The sequence below is a fragment of the Megascapheus bottae genome, chromosome 5 (genome assembly GCF_031878675.1).
Source record: "Megascapheus bottae isolate mThoBot1 chromosome 5, mThoBot2.hap1, whole genome shotgun sequence".
NCBI classification, from domain to species: Eukaryota; Metazoa; Chordata; class Mammalia; order Rodentia; family Geomyidae; genus Megascapheus; species Megascapheus bottae.
In genome coordinates, this window is record NC_143513.1 from 82,642,745 (window position 1) to 82,664,653 (window position 21,909).

The following is a 21,909-nucleotide window of genomic DNA, read 5'->3' on the forward strand; positions in this document are numbered from 1 at the left end:
CATTGGCCATATAAGACACCTTGCCAAAATGTGAAGGTTACGTTTTGGAGAAAGTGATCCGACTGGTATGATAAACTGTATCTTAAATGCTGCCGCGATATTGAATACTGCATAACAAAGAGGATGCTGCTAGAATCTCTATAAAGGTCTCAAGGAAGGAAGGTTTCATGACTTCTTATTAGAAAACTAACAAACATCTGTTTCTCTCCATGGAGAAACAAATTAAAGCAGTAACAAACACCTTGATAAAGAGTAATTCTGTTTATCCAGATCCTTCTATAGCAATTTATTTAATTTTTTTATAGTAATGAGAGATTTGAACTCGGGACCCTGCACTTGCTTGGCAGATGATCTTTAAGTTCTGCCACGTCCACTTCGCCATTTTTTAATTTTTTTTGAGCACATGGTCTCATGTTTTGCCCAAGCAAGTCTGAACCACAAGCATCCTATTTATGCTTCCTGAGTAGCTGAATGACAGGTAGACAACCCAGCACAGCACATGGGACTCTCACTAACTTTTTGCCTGGTCTGACTGTGAACTGTTGGTTGTCTTTGTAAGTAGCTGGGATTACAGGCATGAGCCACCACACCTAGTTTTTTACAGCCTTTTGTATCTAGCAGGAAATTAAAAGCATTACCTGAACCCATGAGGTCGCATCCCTATACCAGCCACATCAGGAGGATAGGGGCCACGCTGACCATATCTAGGCCCTAGTGGGGGAACAGCTGGAGAGCGCATGTTCCCAGGATAAGGAGGTGGAGGTCGTGTGAAAGCCTGGTTGATCCTCTCTGGTTGCCAATGTGGGAGGGGCACTGGATGGGGCATTCCTGGTGTGTCTTGGGGCCCCTTTTCCTGGCGACTAGCAATCTTCTTCTGCTGCTGCTGCTGAAGGATGATTTCACGTAACTTCTGACGCTAAACAGAAAAAAGGAAAATTACTAGAATTTCTGATCCTCAAAGGGCTTTTTAAATTCTAATGCTTCTGTCATGTGGCTATGGCCATGTTTAAATGTCTAAGTATTTCAAAACTTGATAAAACACTAATTACATTCACTACTCAGCTAATCATTTTTAAAAACTGGTAATCTGGGTCTTTATTTTTGCCATATAGCCTTATGGATAAGGAATACTTAACTATTCCCTAATGAATTCATGAAGACTGAAGTTATATAGATAAATCTAATAAATTAGTGTTAATTTTACCAAGTTATATTTCTTCCTTTATAGTTCAAAAAGGCTCTCGACTAAAAAGAGGTTGCTATCTAATCAAAGAAACAGCTTCTACAAGTATGATATGTAAAACATCTGGAGGTGTGCTGGGGTGACTCAAGTGGTCAAGCACAAAAACCGCGAGTTCAAACCCCAGGACCAGCACCAGAAAAGTAAAACTGAAAAGCCATCTGGGAACATGGGCCCTATCTACCTGTCTCATTTTCTCCGTGTCTGCTTGAGACATATTTACAGTGTTCTGGGTGTCAGTTCCTCCTGAGGTCGGCACAGGTCCAGGATGCTGGGGGACGCTGGAGAACTGCTGCCCTTGAGAACTCCTGGCAGGGGTTGCAGACGTGCTGAAGCTCCCCTCCAAGCCAGGTCCTGCCTGGTCGGCAACATCGTGAGCAAGCTGACTGGCTCCAAAAGAGTCGGCCTGAGGCCGAGGAGTCCCTGGAGGTTGGTCACAGGGATCACGAGCAGAAGATGGGGAGACCCGGCTGAACGAGTCTGAAAGGCCAGGTCCAGGTGGCTGAGGTGTCTGGGAACATGTATCAGGTGGCCTTACCAAAGGGTTAGACAAAGTTGGCCCTCTGTTCTGTGCTGCTTGCAGGAAAGGATCCTGATTTGACAGGAGGGCTGGTCTTGCCCCTGTAGACCTAGTAAACCCTTCTGAAGTCCGTGACCGTGGTGTTGCTGGTGGCTGAGAGTAGGAAACAGAAATTCCAGGTCTTGGTGTCCCCGGAGGATGAGCATACAGATCAGAGTGCCTCTGATTCGTGGTAGGTGCAACAAATACGTCTGTCTGTGGAGATGGTCTCGGTGTTGGGGGCTGCTGACTGTACGGATCAACAGTGGCAGGCCGGGGAGTTCCAGGAGGTTGAGAATAGGGGTCTGGATTGGACCGAGCTGTTCCTGAGGGTTGGGAATAAGAATCTACAACAGGTCTTGGAGTTCCTGGGGGTTGGGAATACGGGTCCTGAGATGTTGGTCTTGACAGGGTTCCAGGCTGCGGAAAAGCCCTTGAAGAATGGGTAAAGGAGTCACTCATCCCTGGGTGAGGGGTTAGGGGAGGCTGACTATATGGATCATTTGACTGACCATGAGAAAAATTATCCATAGGTCTCGGTGTGAAGACAGGTCTTTCGTAGGGGTCAACCGACATTCGTCTTGATGCCTGTGACAATGATGCATAGGGATCCTGAGAAGACGGGGGAGGGTGCAGCGGAGTCTTAAAAGGCCCAGGACCACCATCAAGTGGTGCAGGAGTCAATACAGGCCTTACATATGGGTCAGGTATCCGTGGTCTCTGAAACCCGTCTGTCCTAGGGGGTGGTTTAGTAAAGTGATCATCGGTTCCAGCTGCGAGAGGACCCTTTGCAGTTTGCTCTGGAATTACAGGAGACCTAGGAAGCCCCAGAGGTTTGGGGAACTGATCTGTCATCACAGGTCTAGGAGTATCTGGAGGCTTTGCATAGGGGTCACTACTAGGCGTGGAGGAAGAACCTAAGTCTCTGGCTGGGGACGGCCTATTGGCTGTTGACTCACCCATCTGAATGGGCCTAGGTACAGAGGATAAAGGCACGCAGTTTTCCACTGGTGTAACAGAGTTTCTTCTGGGAAAACTATGACCCGCAGGAGGTGGTCTTGGGGTACCAACCATTTTTGCGTAAGGATCCATTGGAGACAGTGGTCGGGGGGTAGAAGATCCTGGTGAAAACATTTGTGGAGAAGGTGGCTGAGAAGAAGACTGAGAAAGAGTCTCCTGAACGGGTACACGGGCTGGGGTGACAGGAGGGCGCGGAGCTTGTGGCTTGACAAATACATCATCTGAAGGGGTGGATGCAGGGGCATTATGTAGTTGCTTTGAAAACAGGTCTTTATGGAATGTCTGTGCTGGAGACATATTTCCATTGCCTGGCTGAGGTGTCAGGGGACTCTGGGCTCCACTACTTGGAGTATCGGAACCAGAGGGAACCAGAAGGTGCTGAGAACCAAGCTGTTGTTGTTGTTGCTGCTGCTGCTGCTGCTGCTGTTGCTGCTGCTGCTGCTGCTGCTCATTCTTTACCTGTTCCAGTTTTTGCGTGGCCTCAATCTTAGCTTGCTGCTTACTTTTCTGACGCATTTGCTTTTGAGATAGAAAATAAAGAAATAATCACCTTTGAGGAAAAAAGTAACTATCAAGGGGGAAGGGGAAAGATGGGGGACCACAGAAAATTAATCTGCCTCTCCATTAGAGTACCAATTCCTGAGGAAGAGCAATCATTATCATTTGTAGAATGCTCCGTGCATGCCTAGGGCAATATGTTATGATGATCCTTCACTGAACTTCACCAGTCCATTGAAATATATTTTACTAAAAAGGAAAAACAGCCTATTTTAACTAACATTTCTCAGGGTGCATTAAGAACTATATTCTGAAATAACTGCAAAAATAGCCCTTGTCTCAAAAAGCAAAAATGTAAAGAGCAAATAATCCCGAGCCCCTCCTACCTGCCTGAATTTCCACTCCTGCTCGTGTTCCGATTCCCTCTGCTTTAGCGGATCTTTAAAAAGATCCGCGTCCATGCGCACCCCGGGCTCGATGGCATCCTGCTGCTGTTGCCTTTTCAAGGAATCGTTGGACATCTGCACTTTATTAATACGCAAAGCAGCTCTGTTATCTCTGGCTTTTTGCTTTAACAGAAAGAGAAAAAAAATTAACCTCCAAGAATACATGAACATGCTCTCTATTTTTAAGTAGAAGTTTAGTAAAATAGCCTAAATGTACTGAAACGCCTCTAGAGCTTCCAGCCTCTGATAAGAAAAGGCTTGCACAACAGCTGGGCTGGAATCCTAGCTACTCAGGAGGCTGGGATCTGAGGATCAAGGGGAAGTGGGTAGAGTGGTAGCCTTGAGCTGAAGGGCTCAGGAACTGTGCCCAGGCCCAGAGTTCAAGCCCCACCGAAAACAAAACAAAGGGGGGGGGGGGGCTTGTACACTACTCTTCACAATGCATGTTACCCACCAGGTAGCGATTTTTTTTTTTTTGCCAGTCCCGAGGCTTGAACTCAGGGCCTTGGGCTTTCTCAAGGCAAGCACTCCAACACTTAAGCCTTTTTCTGTGTATGTGGTACTGAGGGAATATAGCCTAGGGCTTTGTTCATGTTAGGAAAGCACTCTACCACTAGGCCACACTACTAGCCCCACATATGGATATTTCTATGTACTTTAATCAGCCTGGGAAATCTCAGGTGTAATCTTTTAATTCTATCTCAACACATTCTTAGATAATGGAAAAATGACATGTGCCTTAATGTAGAAGTAAGAAAAATATTAAGCCAAACCTCCAAGAGTCAGAAACATGAAAGTCCATGAGACTCATCTCCAACTAAGCACCAGAAAACTGGAAATGGCCTTGTGGCTTTAAATGGCTTGAGCAGAAGAGGTCAGGGACAGTGCCCAGGCCCAGAGTTCAAGCCCCAAGACCCCCCCTAAAAAAAGCGAGCTGCACATTGTGGTACACATCTGTAACTTGAGCTACTAGGGAGAGAAGAGACTGGCATGATTGTGATGCAAGGCAAGCCCAGGCAAAAAGTTCTTATAAAAGAAGACAAGCATGGTGGTGCATATCTATAAACTTAGCTAGGCGGGACTATCTATTTCTTAGGTGCCCCAGACAAAAATGTGATTCTTTAAAAACAAAACGTGACTGTATCAGGAAAATAACTAAAGGAAAAAAATGGGCTGGGGAGTGTGGCTAAAGTAGAAGAGCACTTTACGATCAAGCATGTGGTCCCAAGTTCAAATCACAACACTGTCCAGCATACTAAATAGTGGAACTTCTTGTGTTGTAAGGACAGCACTGAAAATAGCACTTCCTGTTAGTCCCACAAGTAATTCCTACAATGGAAAAATCTTTATTAATCTAATACAATAAAAACAAGGTCCAAATATTGTGTTTAAGTTTTCAATACCACATATGGTGCTCTTTCCTGAGAGCTTGCTTTTCTCCACAACTTAGCGATTTGCTTTACTCGAGTTGTCCAGTCTGCAAAAGAACAGAGTACATGTTTGCAGAGGAAAGGCCTGGCGCAGTATAACAGAAACATGGGTAAATGGCTGGCAACTAATTCTCTTAACCACATTTTCACCTACTGGTAATTAACTATCTGGAATTATCTAAACTCAAAAGTTTTTAGAGTATCAACACAATACCACAAGTAGAAACTATCATATATGACCTCACGATGGGATCATAAAGTGGCATTAAATATACATATATAAACTTCATGTTTTGTATTGGATCTCATCCCAGTAGACCTAATGCAATCTCAGTATGTATGTAGAAATACCCTACACCTTCTGGTTCCAAGAGTTTCTGATAAGGTGTCCTCAACCTATTAAGTTCTTCAAATAAAATAAAGTTCCTAGCACAGTAGGCCAAATAAGAATCCCCCGTCTCCCCCAGTGAGCATAGGGCCTGAATTCAGCATGGGGGCTGTCCTTGAGCTCTTCAGCTCAAGGCTACTGCTCTAACCCTAAGCCTGGATGTTGACCTTGAGCCCTTCATCTCCAAGATACTGCCCTACCCTTGAGCCAAGCCCCGCTTCCCATTTTCTAGAGGTGTAAGAGTCTTAGGTCCTTTGTGCACAGGCTGGCTCTAAACCTTGAGCCTCAGATCTCAGCATCCTGAGTAGCTAGGATTGAGGATATGAGCCACCGAGCCTGGCCAACCATTTTCTGTCTCTTTTTCTCTTGGTGGTAGAGACTTGGACTGAGGACCCCTCACTTGCTAAGCAGATGCTATTTCTCTTAAGCCATTCTTCCATTTCTTTTGCTCTTATTATTTTTAAGATAGATTCTTGCTTTCTCCCAGGCCATAATTGATTATAAGTCTCAATATTGATGTTTCCTGATGTAGACTGAATAAAAGGCCAATGTCACCACACCTCAAATTTCATTTCATTTTGGCCCGGATTGATCTTGAAACTCAATTTTTTTTTTTTTTTTGCCAGCCCTAGGCTTGGGCTCAGGGCCTGAGCACTGTCCTTGGGTTTTCTCAAGGCTAGTGCTCTACCACTGGAGCCACAGCACCACTTCTGTCTTTTTTCTATGTTTGTGGTACCAAGGAATCGAACCCAGGACTTTGTGCATGCTGGGCAAGCACTCTACCACTAGGCCAATCTCCCGGCCCCACAATTTTTTTTACTTCAAAGGATTAAGTAGCCAAAATAAGTATAATTCAAGTGTAATACATACAACTAACTATACCAGATACTATCAGAATATGTAAGTTTTGTAAACGTTAGACAGCAAACAGAAGTCTATCATCTTGACACAAAGCAATTAATCATAAATACCTGTTACGAGAACTTATATGCAACATATAATTATTGTAAGTTGCTTCTATAAAATGTAGTGACATGATGATATATAAAATGAAGCTTGGGTGAGATCATAGTTAATGACAAGTAATAGGAACAATTTACTCCATATAAAGCCAATAAACATTGAAACTGGTGCACAGACCAACAGTCTTAACACAGTATTCCATGAGGTGCTTGATTCATACAATGAAATTATTCCAGAATATTATATTCCTCCCTTCAAAAACAGAGTTTGCTAAATAAGATGATTTAGAAGAATTACATTTCTTAGGCGAGAATTTGACCTAGAGGGAGAGTGCTTGCTTAGCATGCAAAGACCCCAGTTCAATTCCTCAATACCATATATATATAGAAAAGCCAAAATTGGTACTGTGGCTCAACTGGTAGATCACTAGACTTGAGAAAGCCCAAGGACAGTGCTCAGGCCCTGAGCTCAAGCCCCAGGACTGGCAAAAATAAATAAAACAACAACAACAACAAAAAGTTGTATTTCTCAATTATAGATAATGAATATGAACACAGTTAATAAAAGTAGTTGATGTCCAGCCCAGGGGCTTACGCCTGTAATCCTAGCTACTCAGAGGCTGAGATCTGAGGATCATGGTTCAAAGCCAGTCTCGCAGTAAAGTCCAAGAGATAGATACCTATCTCCAACTAACCACTAGAAAACCAGAGCTGGTGCTGTGGCTCAAGGGATAGAGTGGTATCCTTGAGCTCAAGAGCTCAGGGACAGCGCCAGGCCCAGAGTTCAACTCCCACAATTGATCAAAAAAAAAAAAAAAAAAAAAAGGTAGTTGATGAATGGTGGCAGTCCTGCATTACACAACCAGAATTCTATTGTTAAATAAAGCAATATGTAGTTTAGTTCTATATATAATGAACAAAGTACTACAGGGAAACCACACCAAAAAGGAGCCATCTATCTGGAAGGCTGTATCTATGTACAACTCTAGAACTTGAAAGAGCTCATCTTCTGACAATGGCTAAGAAGCTACTGCAAGGTGGAATTTCAATCTATTTTTAAATCCAAGCTTCTCCGACAGCATAAATTTAAAGACATCACTGCTAACAAACATGCAATAATTGACATTTCACTACAGTTTTGTCTTCTGGTTGTTCAGAAATTCAAAATCACTACTGTCACATCCTCTACATATTCCAAGAGGTGTCAGGGACTCATCAGGAAGGGGAGGAAATGGAAAAGGGCACCAGGGAATTCCAGTGTCAAGAACTGAGAACCTTATACTGATTTATAAACATCGGGGATGGAAAGCTACTAATGTCATTAATTAAAACAACTTTGGGGACATATGCAAACAAGCACAGGAACCATACAGTGTGTTTCTGAATTTCTAGGGAATCTTTACATGGTGGACAATCAAACCAGGTGAAAACAAGTGAAGATACAATGTAGATTAAAAATAAGGTTGATACGCAAAAGAAATGTTGGTAAGATAGGAGACTCACCAGGGAATTCTTCCTTTAAATTGGGAAAATTAATATTTGTGTAGAGAACTGGAGCTACTGTTGCCATGTCACCCAGGGCCTCCTCCTTCTCCCACTTCAGTGTGCTTCTCTGGGCATTGGACAGGGTATCATTTTCACCTTCCATGGCGGGAGCTGACGGAGCCCATGAGCTGTTAGGATCACCTGCCATTGTGCTGTATGCTGGGTTTTTATCCCTGGCAAAAAAAATAAATACCTTCACCTCATAGACAAAAATAACCTGCTAATACAGTGCGCAAGTACCATATACATTAAGATTTATGACAATATAGTTAAAATAACACGTTGAATGATTCGAGCCAAAATGACAATCAATATAACGTACACTAATACCACATGTAACAATTCAAAGGTACAACAGAAGTTAGTATGATTTAATTCCAAACTAAGTAAGGCTTAGTTTTAAATACCTGACATCAGTGTAAGGGGATTGGGGTAGAGACGGGAAAGTCCCCAATCCACTGCCAGGAGGCAGAGAGTTATGTGGAAGATGAGGACCAGGTCCAATAAGGCCATTCATGAGTGGCATCCGGGAAAAAACATCTACAAAAAAGAAATAAGTAATTCAGCTTACATATTATTTATTCAAAAAGAACAAATAGCTGAAATACAGATAAACTTATGTGCTATTTTTTCCAACATTACATTTTGAAGTCTGGTCTCTACCATTGTGAGAACTGTAACCAGTTTGGGAAGACAACAGCACTGGGTACACACAGAACCCTGGGACTGAATGACATGTGCAGACAAAGTTTCAAGCACCTTAAACAGGCTCTTCCTTCCAAATATTAGAGTGGACCAACAAGATCAGGATTCTACAATGACAAGGTCTCGTGACTCATAATTTCCTGAAAGAGTTTGATTCTGCTTCTACTCAACTTCTGCAAGAAGCAGGTTCTATTAGGAAACATGGCAAATATCCTTCATGTAATTAGGATAAACAATAGCAAAAGTGAGAACAAGCCCAGTCGTGAAGCTTTAACAAGAACTGCCATCTCACTGAATCTTTCCCTAATGACAAGTGTTATCTAAGAGTTTTAGATAAATTACATGTGTATCCACACAGAAACCTAACAAAGGAGCTTATTTTGTGACTACTCTTTTTTTTAAAAAGACTCAAAGAAGCTGGGCACAACTAAGGTTTGTAAAGCCCAAGGACTAAGCACTACATTATATGTAAGTATTCTAAGCATTGTCATTCTGGGAAAGAATAGCAGACTACCAGATAGCAATAGACAAGAAAGGAGACCAAATGGAGGTGAAAGAACAAGCCTGAGAAAGACTTCCAGTATTAAAAGAAAAATTGGCTGGGCGGGGTGGCTCATGTCTGTAACCCTAGCTACTCAAGAGGCTGAGATCTGAGGATCAAGGTTCAAAGCCAGCCCCGGCACAAAACTGAGACTGATATTTCCAATTACCTCTATAAAATGGGAAGTGGGGCTTGGCTCAAGGGTAGGGTGTTAGCCTTGAGCTGAAGAGCTCAGGGGCAGTGCCCAGGCCCAGGGGTAAGACAGCAGCATGGAGCTGATGAGCTGAGGGACCGCGCCCAGGCCAGAGTTCAAACTCCACCCCCCCCCCAAAAAAAAGACTCTAAGAAAACACTGTTCAAGAACACAGAAATAAAAAGCAAGCATCTTTTAATCATGATGACGGAATAGTGAAGAACTGGTGTTAGGAAGGCCAGTGGAGGCTGGCCTTCAACTGTGCATCACTCAGCTCTGCTTCCTGACTGCTGGGATTACAGGCACATACCACCAGATTAGACTCATCAATTAAGTAAGATTCATTTCTTCGTTTTCTACCACAAATCGACCAACATAGTCAATACTAGTTTATGAAAATAAATTTTGGGGGGGGGAGGGTAATGGGGACCAAGACATGTGAAAGGGTATCAATGTATGTGAATTAATGCACCTTCTATCTGGCAAATATCATGTAACCCTTTTACTAATTACAATAAAAAAAAAAGAAAAAAATTTTTTGGAAGCATGACTCATGACTAATTTTAAGAACTGAAAAATTACTTCATGTAACGTTTACTTAAAGAGACATTAAGTTACTAACCTTCATCTTTTTTGAAATTTCCCTTTACCACTTTCTGTATCATTGTCAATGCCCCCACCATACTCTGCCTCACTCTCGTAACATTCCTATTGGAGCGACTCCACCGGGAACAACTGCTATCTCTTGCACAGTCCTCTGACGCTCCCTCCCAAGGATGAACACAGTCCTCCAGAGATCACAGCCTGTCTGCACTGACCAACACAAAATGGGTACGACGTCCTCACCCAGCACCTTGGCCTATCGTATTCACACATACAAAATCTTGAAATGGAGGAAGATAAGGAACAAGGTGTGTGATCATACCCGTGTTACATCTGGGAAGTAGAACAATTAATTAAAGGACAATTTCTATCTCTTTATAGTGTATTGCAGGAGCACTCACTACTATGCATCAGTAGCTTCACTCATTACAACTGCTGTGAGTCACAACAACACGGACAGCCAAAAATCAGTATAGGCCAGGTGCTAGTGACTCACGCCTATAATCCTAGCTATTCTGAAGGTCTGAGGATGAGAATCACATGGGTTAAAGTTTATGGCATTCTCCTTTTAGCCAGATTGGCTTACATATGGTTAAATTCATTCTATTTTCTCCCTCTACCTCCCATCTTTCTGCATTTGATAGCATAACACTACTTATTCTAATTTCATTATTTCGCATGCCCATGTCTTCCTTTTGATTATCACTGCAGTATCTTTACATGAAGCCTATGCTGAAAATGAACCCCAAACAAAACAAACTATTTTGTCTCAAATTTATGTCCAATATTGATTCAGAGCCATCTTGTCAAAAAAATCTAACAGACAGCTCAGAGCAATTCATTGGTGTGAGGTCTTCATTGGTTCACATCCTGGAAGGAAAATGCAAACAGCCTCTCTCCCTGAGGTCTGGCAAAGCTGTCAATTCTTTATTCTAAGTGTCAGCCCACATACAACAGATCATGCTTTACCCTAAATTGGTAATGTTCTCTTAAAGGGCTGTGGCTCAAATAGTACAGTGCCTGTCTAGTATGCATGAAGCTCTGAAATCTAAATACTAATCCTGCTTAAAAAAATAACCCATAAGCATTATTCTTTCAAATATGAACACTGCAGGGGGCCAGGAGTTCAGTTTCCAGGACTGGCAAAAAAAAAAAAAAGAACAAACAAAAAAAAGAACACTGTGATCTAAGCGATTTTAATGCTTAGCTTCAATTAAATCTTACAATAAGTCAACTAGCTATATATTTGCATAATGAATGTATGATACAGCCAGTAGCTCACCTCTGTAATCCAGCTATCCAGGAAGCTGAGATCTAAGGATTCTGGTTCAAATCCAGCCCAGACAGAAAAGCCTATGAGACTGTTTTTTTGTTTTTTTTTTTTTTGGGGGGGGGGGCGGGGGGTGTCAGTCCTGGGCACTGTCCTTTGGCTTCTCTTAAGTGGTAGTATTCTAACATAGCACCACTTTCAGCTTAGACTGAACCTGGGTCTCTACCACTAGGCCAAACTCCTGGTCCACTCATGAGACTTTTTATCTACAATAAACTACTCAGAAAAGACCAGAAGTAGCACTGTGGATCAAGTGGTACATCTCTAGGTTTGAGTACAAAAAGGTTCAGGGACAGCACCTATGCGCTGATTTCAAGCCCCAAGACTAGCAAAAAACAACAAAAAAAAAAAAGGCAAGAAAAAAACAAAATACAATGCTTGGATTGTAAATGTAGGGCACATGCAACCTTATCACTCAGCTTACAGCTTCGAGCCAAAAAACAAGCCAACCAACAAGAACAGAAAACCCTCAGCTTTTCTAGAAGTGAGAGTGAACAATGAAGTAATTTTCTTAATAACTCAATACATACTCTAAAATGCATACTTACAGAAAAGGTAAATCATTTTTACATGCTGAGAACTAGAGAGATGCAGAAGAGTTCATAACCATTAAAATAATAAGCATTGGGGAACAAACAAGGCAAGAAATAATAAATCAGATAACGAGAGCTGGACCTGGGTGCTGTTATTAATCTTTTGAGTTTGGGGCTATAGCTCACTTCTAGCTTTATGCATTTTTTAAAAAAGAGCTTAAAAAAATTTTGGGCCAGTCTTGGGATTTGAACTCAGGACCTGAGTACTATCCTTGGGCTTTCTCAAGTTAGGGCTCTACCACTTGAGCCTCAGCACCACTTCTGGCTTTTTTCTATGTATGTGGTACCGAGGAATTGAACCTGGGTCTTTGTGCATGCTAGGCAAGCACTCTTACCACTAGGCCAAACTCCCAACCCCTGTATCCTTTTTTTTTTTTCTTAGCTGTAACATACCCTGATTGTGCATTGACAACAGCTGTGGCGGAGGGGGAGGCTGTGGTAATGGCGTTAACTGAGTGGTGGCTGGACTAAGTACTGCAGTAAACAAGTCTTCAACATCCTTTCCTCCAAGCTCTGGGATAACATAATAACAGAAACAAAATTAAGAAACCATTGGAGACTTAGTATGGAAAATGTCATTTTTAGAAACTAAAAATTCAGAACACAAATACCTGGAATTTTATATAACTTTCCAAGAATTGCTCCTATAATTAAAAAAAGAAATATTAACAACTAAAAATTCAAAGTGCTGATAGAAAACAGCATTTGATATTGAAATTATGAATGCAGAAGTTAAATTACAAGTAAGCATGCAGAAATCTTTGAAAGTCATATTTACTCATGTCTTTTAGAAAGCCTAGATGTAGGGCAAATATTTTACCATCTGTGACCATTTTGTCTAGCTCAGGACTGAGGATCCCATCTAGCTGCTCTTCACTTAATGGTCGTGAACTCTGACTGACACTTGGCTGAGGTAAAGAGGAAGAATCACCAGCAACAGGACCCATATCTAGAAGAGCAAAATAAATAAAAAGATGAACTCAGAATGTACAACACTATCCATGTGCGTTAACATATAATACATGATTCAAATAGGTCAATGAGGGTTGTTACGGTTCTGAATCAGTCTAGATTTTTATAACTGAAGCGTCTATAAAGTAGAAAGCATTAAGAACTTAGGTTCTACCCAAACTTACCCTTACATCAAAGTAATTTATTGCAAAATCAAAAGACATTTGGAAAGCTTGGCGATTCTAGCAAGATTAACCTAAACCCCTTATTAGGACAGGAGGCAATGAAATTATATAAATTCTTCCAACTTGTAAAAGAGAATTTCCCTTGTACAACTCAATTTTGATGTGCCACAATACATATAATATACAGAAGGGATACATACGTTCGATAAAAGTTGATTAAAAATGAGTAGAGTAGGTAGCTTTTAACATTCTTTATAAATAATTCCAATTATAAATTGTTTTCTAAAATATTCTCTAGTTTGCTAAAATATTCGCTAGTCACACTTGATCCATCTATCATAATTTCATGCTGTATCAATATGTATTCAAAGAGTCAAAATTAAGTTGCTTACATTGAATCTTATTAGAAACTAATGTTTGAGTAATATAAACTACATATTAATGCAAAAAAAAAACCACTAAATTTACAACGAAAGTTACTGAAAGCACAGTAGGCAGTATACTATACTTTCTAGCTGTACACAAAAAGGATAAAGCCAAGTATGGATTAGTGACAAATTAGCACTACTAACAAATATGCATGCACCTCAGGCTGTTTCAACTTAATAAAGACTACTTCTAGTCAGCGGTCATCCATTGCTCAGTTCTTACCAAATGGGAAAGGTGAACTCCCAACCTGGAAAGTGCATAAATCAAGACCTACAAGACCCAAACCAAATAAAATGGATGATTACCACAGGGACAGGAAGGGAGGGAGAACGCACACCAAGAGGAAATGCAGTGCAGCAAACCCAAGGCAACATGCCTCAAAGACCCCATAGAAAAGTTAACAGAGGATTAACTAACAAGGACCCCTCGTCAAGCAGGGAAGCCAAGAAAGACTCAAATGGTGAGTTCTTTGACCAAGTAAAAAAGCAAAACAAGCAAAACAAAAACAAAACCCACTTTGGTGGTGAGAATCACACAAAGTCTAAACTTCCACACCCATGCACCACTCACATTATACAACAAAATCAGGCAATCAATATGCATATATACCTGAACGATCAACTGATTTTGCAAGGTCATCTGAGATTATTCCAAGAATGTCATCATCTGTGTTTAAGACTTCAGAAATATCAGCTAATGGGTCATCAGCAGTACCTAAATATAGTTAAGGATAAAACTTCAGTATTTCCTTAGACATTAAATTCTAAAGTGGCTCCCTGGATCAACTACTTATTTACTGAATACCTCAAGCTTAGTAGTTGCTACAGCAAGAACAAGTGATAGAAGCACAAGATCACCACTTCTAAAGGCAAAGGCACAACAACAAGAAAAAAAAAAAAACCTTAAAATTTTAACCATTTTTGTGACTGATAGTGACAACCTGAAATTTAGAATGAAGAGACACTGACACGAAAAGAAATTGAGCCCTTTAAGAAATAAAGCAAAGGGGCTGGGAATTTGGCCTAGTGGTAGAGTGCTTGCCTCGCATGCATGAAGACCTGGGTTTGATTCCTTGGTACCACATACATAGAAAAAAAGCCAGAACTGGTGCTGAGGCTCAAGTGGTAGAGTTCTAGCCTTGAGAAAGTCCAAGGACAGTGCTCAGACTCTGAGCTCAAGCCCAAAACTGGCACAAAAAAAAAAAAAAAAAAAAGAAAAAAAGAAACAAAGCAAAAAAAAATTATATATGGAAATATAAACATAACTACATACACATAAAAACCTATGACACTGGGGCCGGGAGTTTGGCCTAGTGGTTAAAGTGCTTGCCTCGCATGCATGAAGACCTGGGTTTGATTCCTTGGTATCACATACATAGAAAAAAGCCGGAAGTGGTGCTGAGGCTCAAGTGGTAGAGCTCTAGCCTTGAGAAAGTCCAAGGACAGTGCTCAGGCCCTGAGCTCAAGCCCAGGACTGGCAAAAAAAAATAAAAAGAAAGAAAAAACCTATGACACTATAGACATGTTTTATTTCATAAATTAATATGTATCTATGATATATACACCCTTAGCCTAATTTTGATTTTGTTCTAAAAACTAAGTGCCAGTGACTGTATATAGATTCCCTTTTTGAACACTTGTTAAACACATCATTTGAAATATGTAAAAATCAAGCAAAACAAGCACAATTATGCAAATGACAGTGAAGATTAGTTTACTCTCATGTGTCAGGGTGCACGAAAGATGTGTGTACAATAGTGAATGCTGAAGGAGGGTGTGGACAAACTTCTCTGCTGCGGCTAGCGAGACATGGTGAGCACTGGTGCTGTCGTGGTAGGGAAAGGTGAGGTGAGGTAAGAAGAGGAAAGCTTTGGATATATTTAGAGGGATAGACAGACTTGTGGATGTGTAAGATGTAACATGTGAGAAATGAAAGTGAAAGAATTCTGGACTCAGGAGCGTAGCCTAGTGGTAGAGTGCTTGCCTAGATTGAATAACGTCCTAAGTTCAAGTCCTCAGCATCACACAGGGAAAGCTGAAGTGGTGCTGTGGGCTCAAGTGGCAGAGCTCTAGCCTTGAGCAAAACTGCTCAGGGATAGTGCCCAGGCCCTGAGTTTAGGCTGGGGGCCAGGGGGAGAGAGAAGGGTGGAATGGAACAGAGAAAGAGAACTCTGGGGGTTGCAACCTATTCAGGTAGAAAAAATACACTGCAACTCTCATTTAGGATAGCTTTAGTGGCCCATACCTATTACCTCAGAACTTAGGCAGGAGAATCACTGTACTACAGACAAGCCTGGGGCATAACAGCATTAGTTGAGAAAAAGAGTTAAGCAAAACAAAAACAAAACCCAGAAAACTGAACATTTTAATTCACCACAAGCCTGTTTAACTTAAGAAAAAAAACGGGCAAAACCCATTGTGTATCAAGTGACAGTGGCACCTAACTGCAAACGCAGGTACCTGGGACGCTGAGATCTGGGGGCTACGGTTCAAAGGCCACATTGTGAGACTGGTCCCCAGCTAATCATCTTAAAGAGCTGGAAGTGGCTCTGTGGCTCAAGTGGGAGAGCACTAGTCTTGAATAATAATTAAAAAATAGAAATTAAAAAACCTCAGGAACAGTGCCCAAGTCCTAAGTTCCAAAAGAACAATTACCTAGCACCCAAACATTTCTCAAAGAGAAGTTATCAATAATCTAAAATTTTAAATGAAAAAATTCAGAGAGCAGCTGGGTGCTGGTGGCTCACACCTGTACTCAGGAGGCTGAGATCTGAGGATCATGGTTCAAAAGCCAGCCTGGGCATCAAAGTCTGTGAGATTCTTATTTCCAATTAATCACTAGAAAACCCAAAGTGGCACCGCAACTCATAATGGTACAGCACGAGCCTTGAGCTGAGGAGCTCAAGGACAGCACCTAGGCCTAGAGTTTAAGACCCATGACCAACCAAAAAAAAAAAGAGCTTCAAGACAACTATTGTGTAGGTAACAGTGTATGTGAAAGAAATTGTCCCTAATTCTTTAAGAGGTCATGGAACTTTAAAGAAACAGAATTCTACTACATAAATTGTAACACTAAAAATATTTTTGGAGATGGGTGTGATGGCTTGATGGCTCATGCCTGTAATCTGAGCTACTCAGGAGGCTGAGATCTGAGGATCAAGGTTCAAAGCCACCAGAGCACTAAAAAAAGTTCATGAGACTTATTTCCAATTAACCACCAGAAACTGGAAACGGCGCTATAACTCAAAGTGGAACAGGACTTGCATTAAGCTAAAGAGCTCAGGGACAAAGCCCAGACACAGACAGACCAAAACGAAACAATAAAAATTTGAATGATTATTGTCTTTAATGTACTATGTTATCTCTCATCTCTTTTGCTGTCCCTTGTTTATCTCATATTGTTACAGTATTTTACCTTGTTATCTGATATATTGTATATATGCATATTTGGTTAACTGAAATCGGATAGGGAAGGGGGGGAAACAGGATGAGGGGTGGGGGTGGGGGAAGGGAATGGGGACCAAGACATGAGAAAGGGTATCAATGTTTGTGAAGTAATGCACCTTCTACCTAGTGAATATAATGTAACCCTTCTATCAATTACAATAAAAAATGAGAAAAAAATTAGCAATATGAAGAACTGAACTTGGTGCCTCACACCTGCCAGTTCTACCAGCTGCTCCACTCCTTGCCTGTAATGACATTTTTTTTCTTTTGGTGCTAGTATTAAGGCTTGAACTCTGGGACCAGAGAACTGTCCCTCAGCTTTTTTGCTCAAGGCTAGTGTTCTTGAGCACACAGCTCTACCTATAATTTTTAGTGATTTAAGAATCTCTTGAATTTTCCTGCAGGGTCTGGCTTCAAAGCTGCAGTCCTCAAGGTTTTTAAAAAACTGTTTATAAAGTGTAAGCTTTTTTATCTTACCAACAAATGATTAGAATTGATCTAATGCGCTGTATTGAATAAAATGAAAAGGAAAAGCACTTCTACTCGTTAAGTTTTCTTTGTAAAGGTAAAGAGTGGAAGACTACAGAAGGAAGACATTGGCTCCAGTATTGAAATGGTACTGCTTTAGCCCTCCAAGTTTTGAACTTCTTGTAAAGTTAGTATCAAAAAGGAGCAAAAATAACATCAATGTCTTAAGTATCACACTGTATCAACCATCTAGTTCAGTTCTTTTTCTTAGAAAAAATTTTTGTCATGGTATTAACAAAACGCTCCTTGAAGGATTCACAAGTCTTCCATTTACTCAAGTTGGCAACATAACTGATATTGATTAAATGTGGTAAAGGAGTTAAAACAACTATCATCCCTCACTGCAAGTGCTGAAGGTAGCTGGTGAAGGGAGGGCTTGAAAAGACAGCTTCTGGTGATTAAAGAAGCCCAGTCCTCTGGTCCTTCTATTAGGCAGAGTCAACTGCATTTCAATCCAGGCCAGTGCTTAAGAAAATGGTCACTATTTAAATCATGTCATTTTTTTCCAATATAGTTTCCCAAAACTGGAGATTTCTAACTCTGGACAAATTACACCTCCTTACATTGAATTCAGTAAAGTATAAACTTTCTTATCCTGATGTGGACTAGTATTTATGCTGTGAAATTAATTTGCAAAAGGTTACAAAAGTATCAACTTAATGTAGTTGTAGTTATGGAATATAAATTATATTCTGGTAAAGCTGAGTTAAACATGCATACAAGGTCAAACACAAACATCCCTAAGGTTTAATGAAAAGTCACAGAGGAAGAAAAAAAAACAAAAAAACCCTATAAGCCAAACCACATACCTTGAGTTCCAGGTTTTGCTGAAGGTGAGGATGAACTCAGAAGTGGATCTAAGGAAGAATCCAAGAAGCCTGCATTCAGGTTTGCCTTATATGGAAGCTGACCTGCATCTTCTGACAGATGATCTAAACTGAGCTTGTTTTGTCTGCTTGTATCTAGAAGATCTTTTCCAAAGAAAGCTTCCTAGGCAAGGATAAGCACACAAGAAAATTATTAGCCTAAATCGATAAGAAGGTAATATTCAATAATCACTGCTATAAGGAAATAGAAATGACACAAAACCTTTGCATTTAACAATGCAGAAACTGAATGTAAAAATATGGGAGAAGGAACAGGAGCAAAGTCTAGTGGCAGAGTGCTCACCTCGCATACATGAAGCCCTGGGTTCAATTCCTCGGTACCACAAGCTCAGAAAAAGCTGAAAGTGGTGCTATGGCTCAAGTGGCAGAGTACTGCCCTTGAGCAAAAAAATGTCCAAAGACAGTGCTCACGCCATGAGTTCAAGCCCCACGAATGGCAAAAAATAAAAAGAGTATTGACTTGTTTAACTAAATTATTTATATATGTATGCTTGAGCTCAGGGCCTGGACACTGTCCCTGAGCTTCTTTTACTCAAGGCTTGCATGGTACCAAGGAATCAAACCCCGGGCTTTGTGTATGTTAGGCAAGCATGCTGCCACTAGGCCACTTTCCTGGCCCAAATTTCCTTTATTTTAAAAATTAAGATTTGTTGTACCTTTACCCGAGACAAATAAAATTTCACAAATCTAAACACACAATGATGTCAAATGTGTTTCCAGCAACTAGAAGATAATAATTCAATTGAGGAAGATTCAACTGTAATTAAATTTGGAAGCTGATAGATTTACAGTACTATTAGTACCTTAATTCATATTATAAGCAAAACTAAAGCTTTATGAATATTATTAATATTTATAGATTACTTACAGAGGCTAACACCAGACTTTGATCTACGGTTTTAATATTTACATACTTCAGGTAGATTTAGTAATCTCATATTGAGCACAAATCTGCATCCAACAATGCAGCGCTGTACACTGCACTAACTGAGCTGCGGGCTCCACTCATCTGCTCATATGACCTGTCTCCACCTGGCACAGTTCTACCTCAGAAGCTCCTATTTCTGCTGCATCTACTAACTTCCTGTCTCTCTAAAACTTCTCAAAAGACCCACATCTTCTAAAAAAAAGATCGATACTGAATACAAACAAAACACTAAGACCCCTTCGCTCCTCTTCCAGCCAATAGCCCTGCTCTTAGTTTATGCCCTATTATGTGGCTGAAATATTCTTTTGAGAATGCAAACATTATTTTAACACTCTCATAATCCATACATAAGAAATGGTGGCTTATGCCTAAGTACTTACATTACAAAAGACATTTAAAAAAAAGAAAAAACACAAAAGACAGTATAAAAAAGCACTACAGCCATGGTACCAAAGAAAACCTCAAGAAAACACCACTAAGAGAAAGCAAATTCAAAGACCTAGCAAAATATGTAATCAAGATAATAATTTTTATTTATTTAGCTGGTTGTGAGGCTTGACTCTGGCTAGACCTGGACCCTATCCCTGTGCTTTTTCATCTCAAGGCTACCACTGTACCCCTTGAGCCACAGCACCACTTCTGGTTTTCTGATGGTTAATTGGAAATCATAGTCTCATGGATTTTTGTGCCCAGGCTGGTTCTGAACCACAGTCCTCAGATGTCAGCCTCCTGAGTAGCTAGGATCACAAGAATGAGCAACCAGCACACAGCTCAAGATAATTATTAAAATGCAAAATTAATCAGGAGCCAGTGGCTCTTACTTATAATCCTGGCTTCTCACAAAGTTGAGATCTGAGGATTTCAATTTTACTGGGCAGGTAAGTCCACTAGACACTGATTACCAGATAATCATCAGAAAACCAGAAGTAGCACTTGGCTCAAAGCTAAGAACTTTAGCCTTAAGCAAAAGGGCTCAGAGATCATGAGCATGGCTTAGTGGTAGAGTGCTTGCCTTGCACACACCAAGCTTAAGGTTCAATTCCTTGGTACCACAAACACAAACACTGGGAGGAGGGAGAGAGACACTCAGGGACAGATCCAGGCCCTGAGTTCAAGCTCCTCAGCCAACAAAAAAATAAAACAAAACTAAAAAATAGAATGAAATTCTTCAAAAATCATTTAAACAGCAAAATGGTAACATAACTAACTCTTCAAAGACGCTGTAAACGAAATATGGTGAAGGTAACGGTGAGGGCAACTATTTCATTCCAAATGATTACATTTTTAATGAATTATGAATGAAATTTTTTAAAATTCACAAAGTTAAAACTGGACTGAAGACAAAGTAAATAGTAAAATATAAACCAAAATATTACCTGTAAATAGGCAGGAAATGTCTCTTCTAGCTTGTTTTTCCTTTTTCGGTACCTTTTTTTAATTTTTTCAGTGCTTTCAGCAACAGAAATAGATTCATCAACTAAAGTATCTGGTAACTGTTCGCTCCAGCCCGCAACAATAGACACACCTATGAAAACATTTAATCCACACAAAATAAGTTTAAAGCTTACCAACACACACAATAGCATATGAAAAAATGAGCTTTTGAGAACAGTGTAAGGAAGACACAACCGTAGCTGCAAGGGAGAAGGAGGGGAGAGGTCATCCCTGAGAGGCTGGGGGAGGAGGAACACGAGTTCAAACCCAGCCTGGGCTACAGGGCTAGACCTTGTCTCAGGAAAGGAAAACCAAAGTAAAAAAGAAATAGAACCTACTGAATTTAAACCACTTCCTTATAAAACATGACCGCTATACATGAGTCTACAGGCACTTGGATTAATAAGAGGTAATCAGGTTGTGACAACTGCATTATTTCTAAGTTATTTCCAGTGGAGACATGAAGACAAATGTGTGAAACAAAATCAATACTATACCATCATCTCTGTGAGGTAACTGCTCAGAAATTGAGCCTGATGAATCTTTTCTGATCATAGATCTTTTGGTTTTCCCTTGCCCAGTTCGACTTCTTTGCCGCACCATAAACCCACCAATACCTATTGAAGAAAGAAATAGGGTAAACAGATCATTAATTTCAACTCCACAATCATTGAGATTAAACAGCTTTGGCTTGTTATTTTCTAAAATTCAGTCTGGACTACATCAGTAATTTCATTTTATGAAAAACTGAAGAGGTAAAAAATGTCAATGCCATTGTTCTCTCTAATCAAATGAGAATTAAAATTTCCTAGAACAGAGAAAAAACTGCTTCTATTTTCTCTTCTATATGAATCACAGTCAATACTACACAGTAGGTGGTGCCTGCTTGATAGATGAGTTACTCTACAAACAAGTTATTTGTACATAATAAACAGAACGATCTGTTCATTTACAGAAGAACAGAAGATACAAATGAAACTAGGTGATATTATCAATAACTGATTACTATGACATCAGGGGACTACCTAATTTTCCCATGGAATGAAGGCCTTTTGACATGAGATGCAT

General features: G+C 40.4%; 1 protein-coding gene across 10 annotated transcripts in view; it reads right to left on the reverse strand.

Moving 5' to 3' along the window:
* The window catches only part of Kmt2c (lysine methyltransferase 2C), a 203,292-nt gene that overhangs the window by 41,756 nt on the left and 139,627 nt on the right, over positions 1-21,909 (reverse strand). For 8 of the 10 annotated variants that reach the window (XM_090333583.1, XM_090333576.1, XM_090333584.1 and 5 more), the window contains 14 exons: positions 21,339-21,458; positions 20,784-20,932; positions 18,402-18,582; positions 14,228-14,332; positions 13,841-13,888; positions 12,874-13,002; positions 12,665-12,697; positions 12,447-12,566; positions 8,496-8,628; positions 8,047-8,261; positions 5,167-5,240; positions 3,704-3,886; positions 1,425-3,338; positions 639-916 (listed from right to left, as the gene is read on the reverse strand). In XM_090333583.1, coding sequence (XP_090189709.1) covers positions 639-916; positions 1,425-3,338; positions 3,704-3,886; positions 5,167-5,240; positions 8,047-8,261; positions 8,496-8,628; positions 12,447-12,566; positions 12,665-12,697; positions 12,874-13,002; positions 13,841-13,888; positions 14,228-14,332; positions 18,402-18,582; positions 20,784-20,932; positions 21,339-21,458 — 3,682 coding nt within the window. The remainder of the gene's footprint in view (positions 1-638; positions 917-1,424; positions 3,339-3,703; positions 3,887-5,166; positions 5,241-8,046; positions 8,262-8,495; positions 8,629-12,446; positions 12,567-12,664; positions 12,698-12,873; positions 13,003-13,840; positions 13,889-14,227; positions 14,333-18,401; positions 18,583-20,783; positions 20,933-21,338; positions 21,459-21,909) is intronic. The other 2 variants (XM_090333578.1, XM_090333579.1) reach the window with 2 other exon arrangements.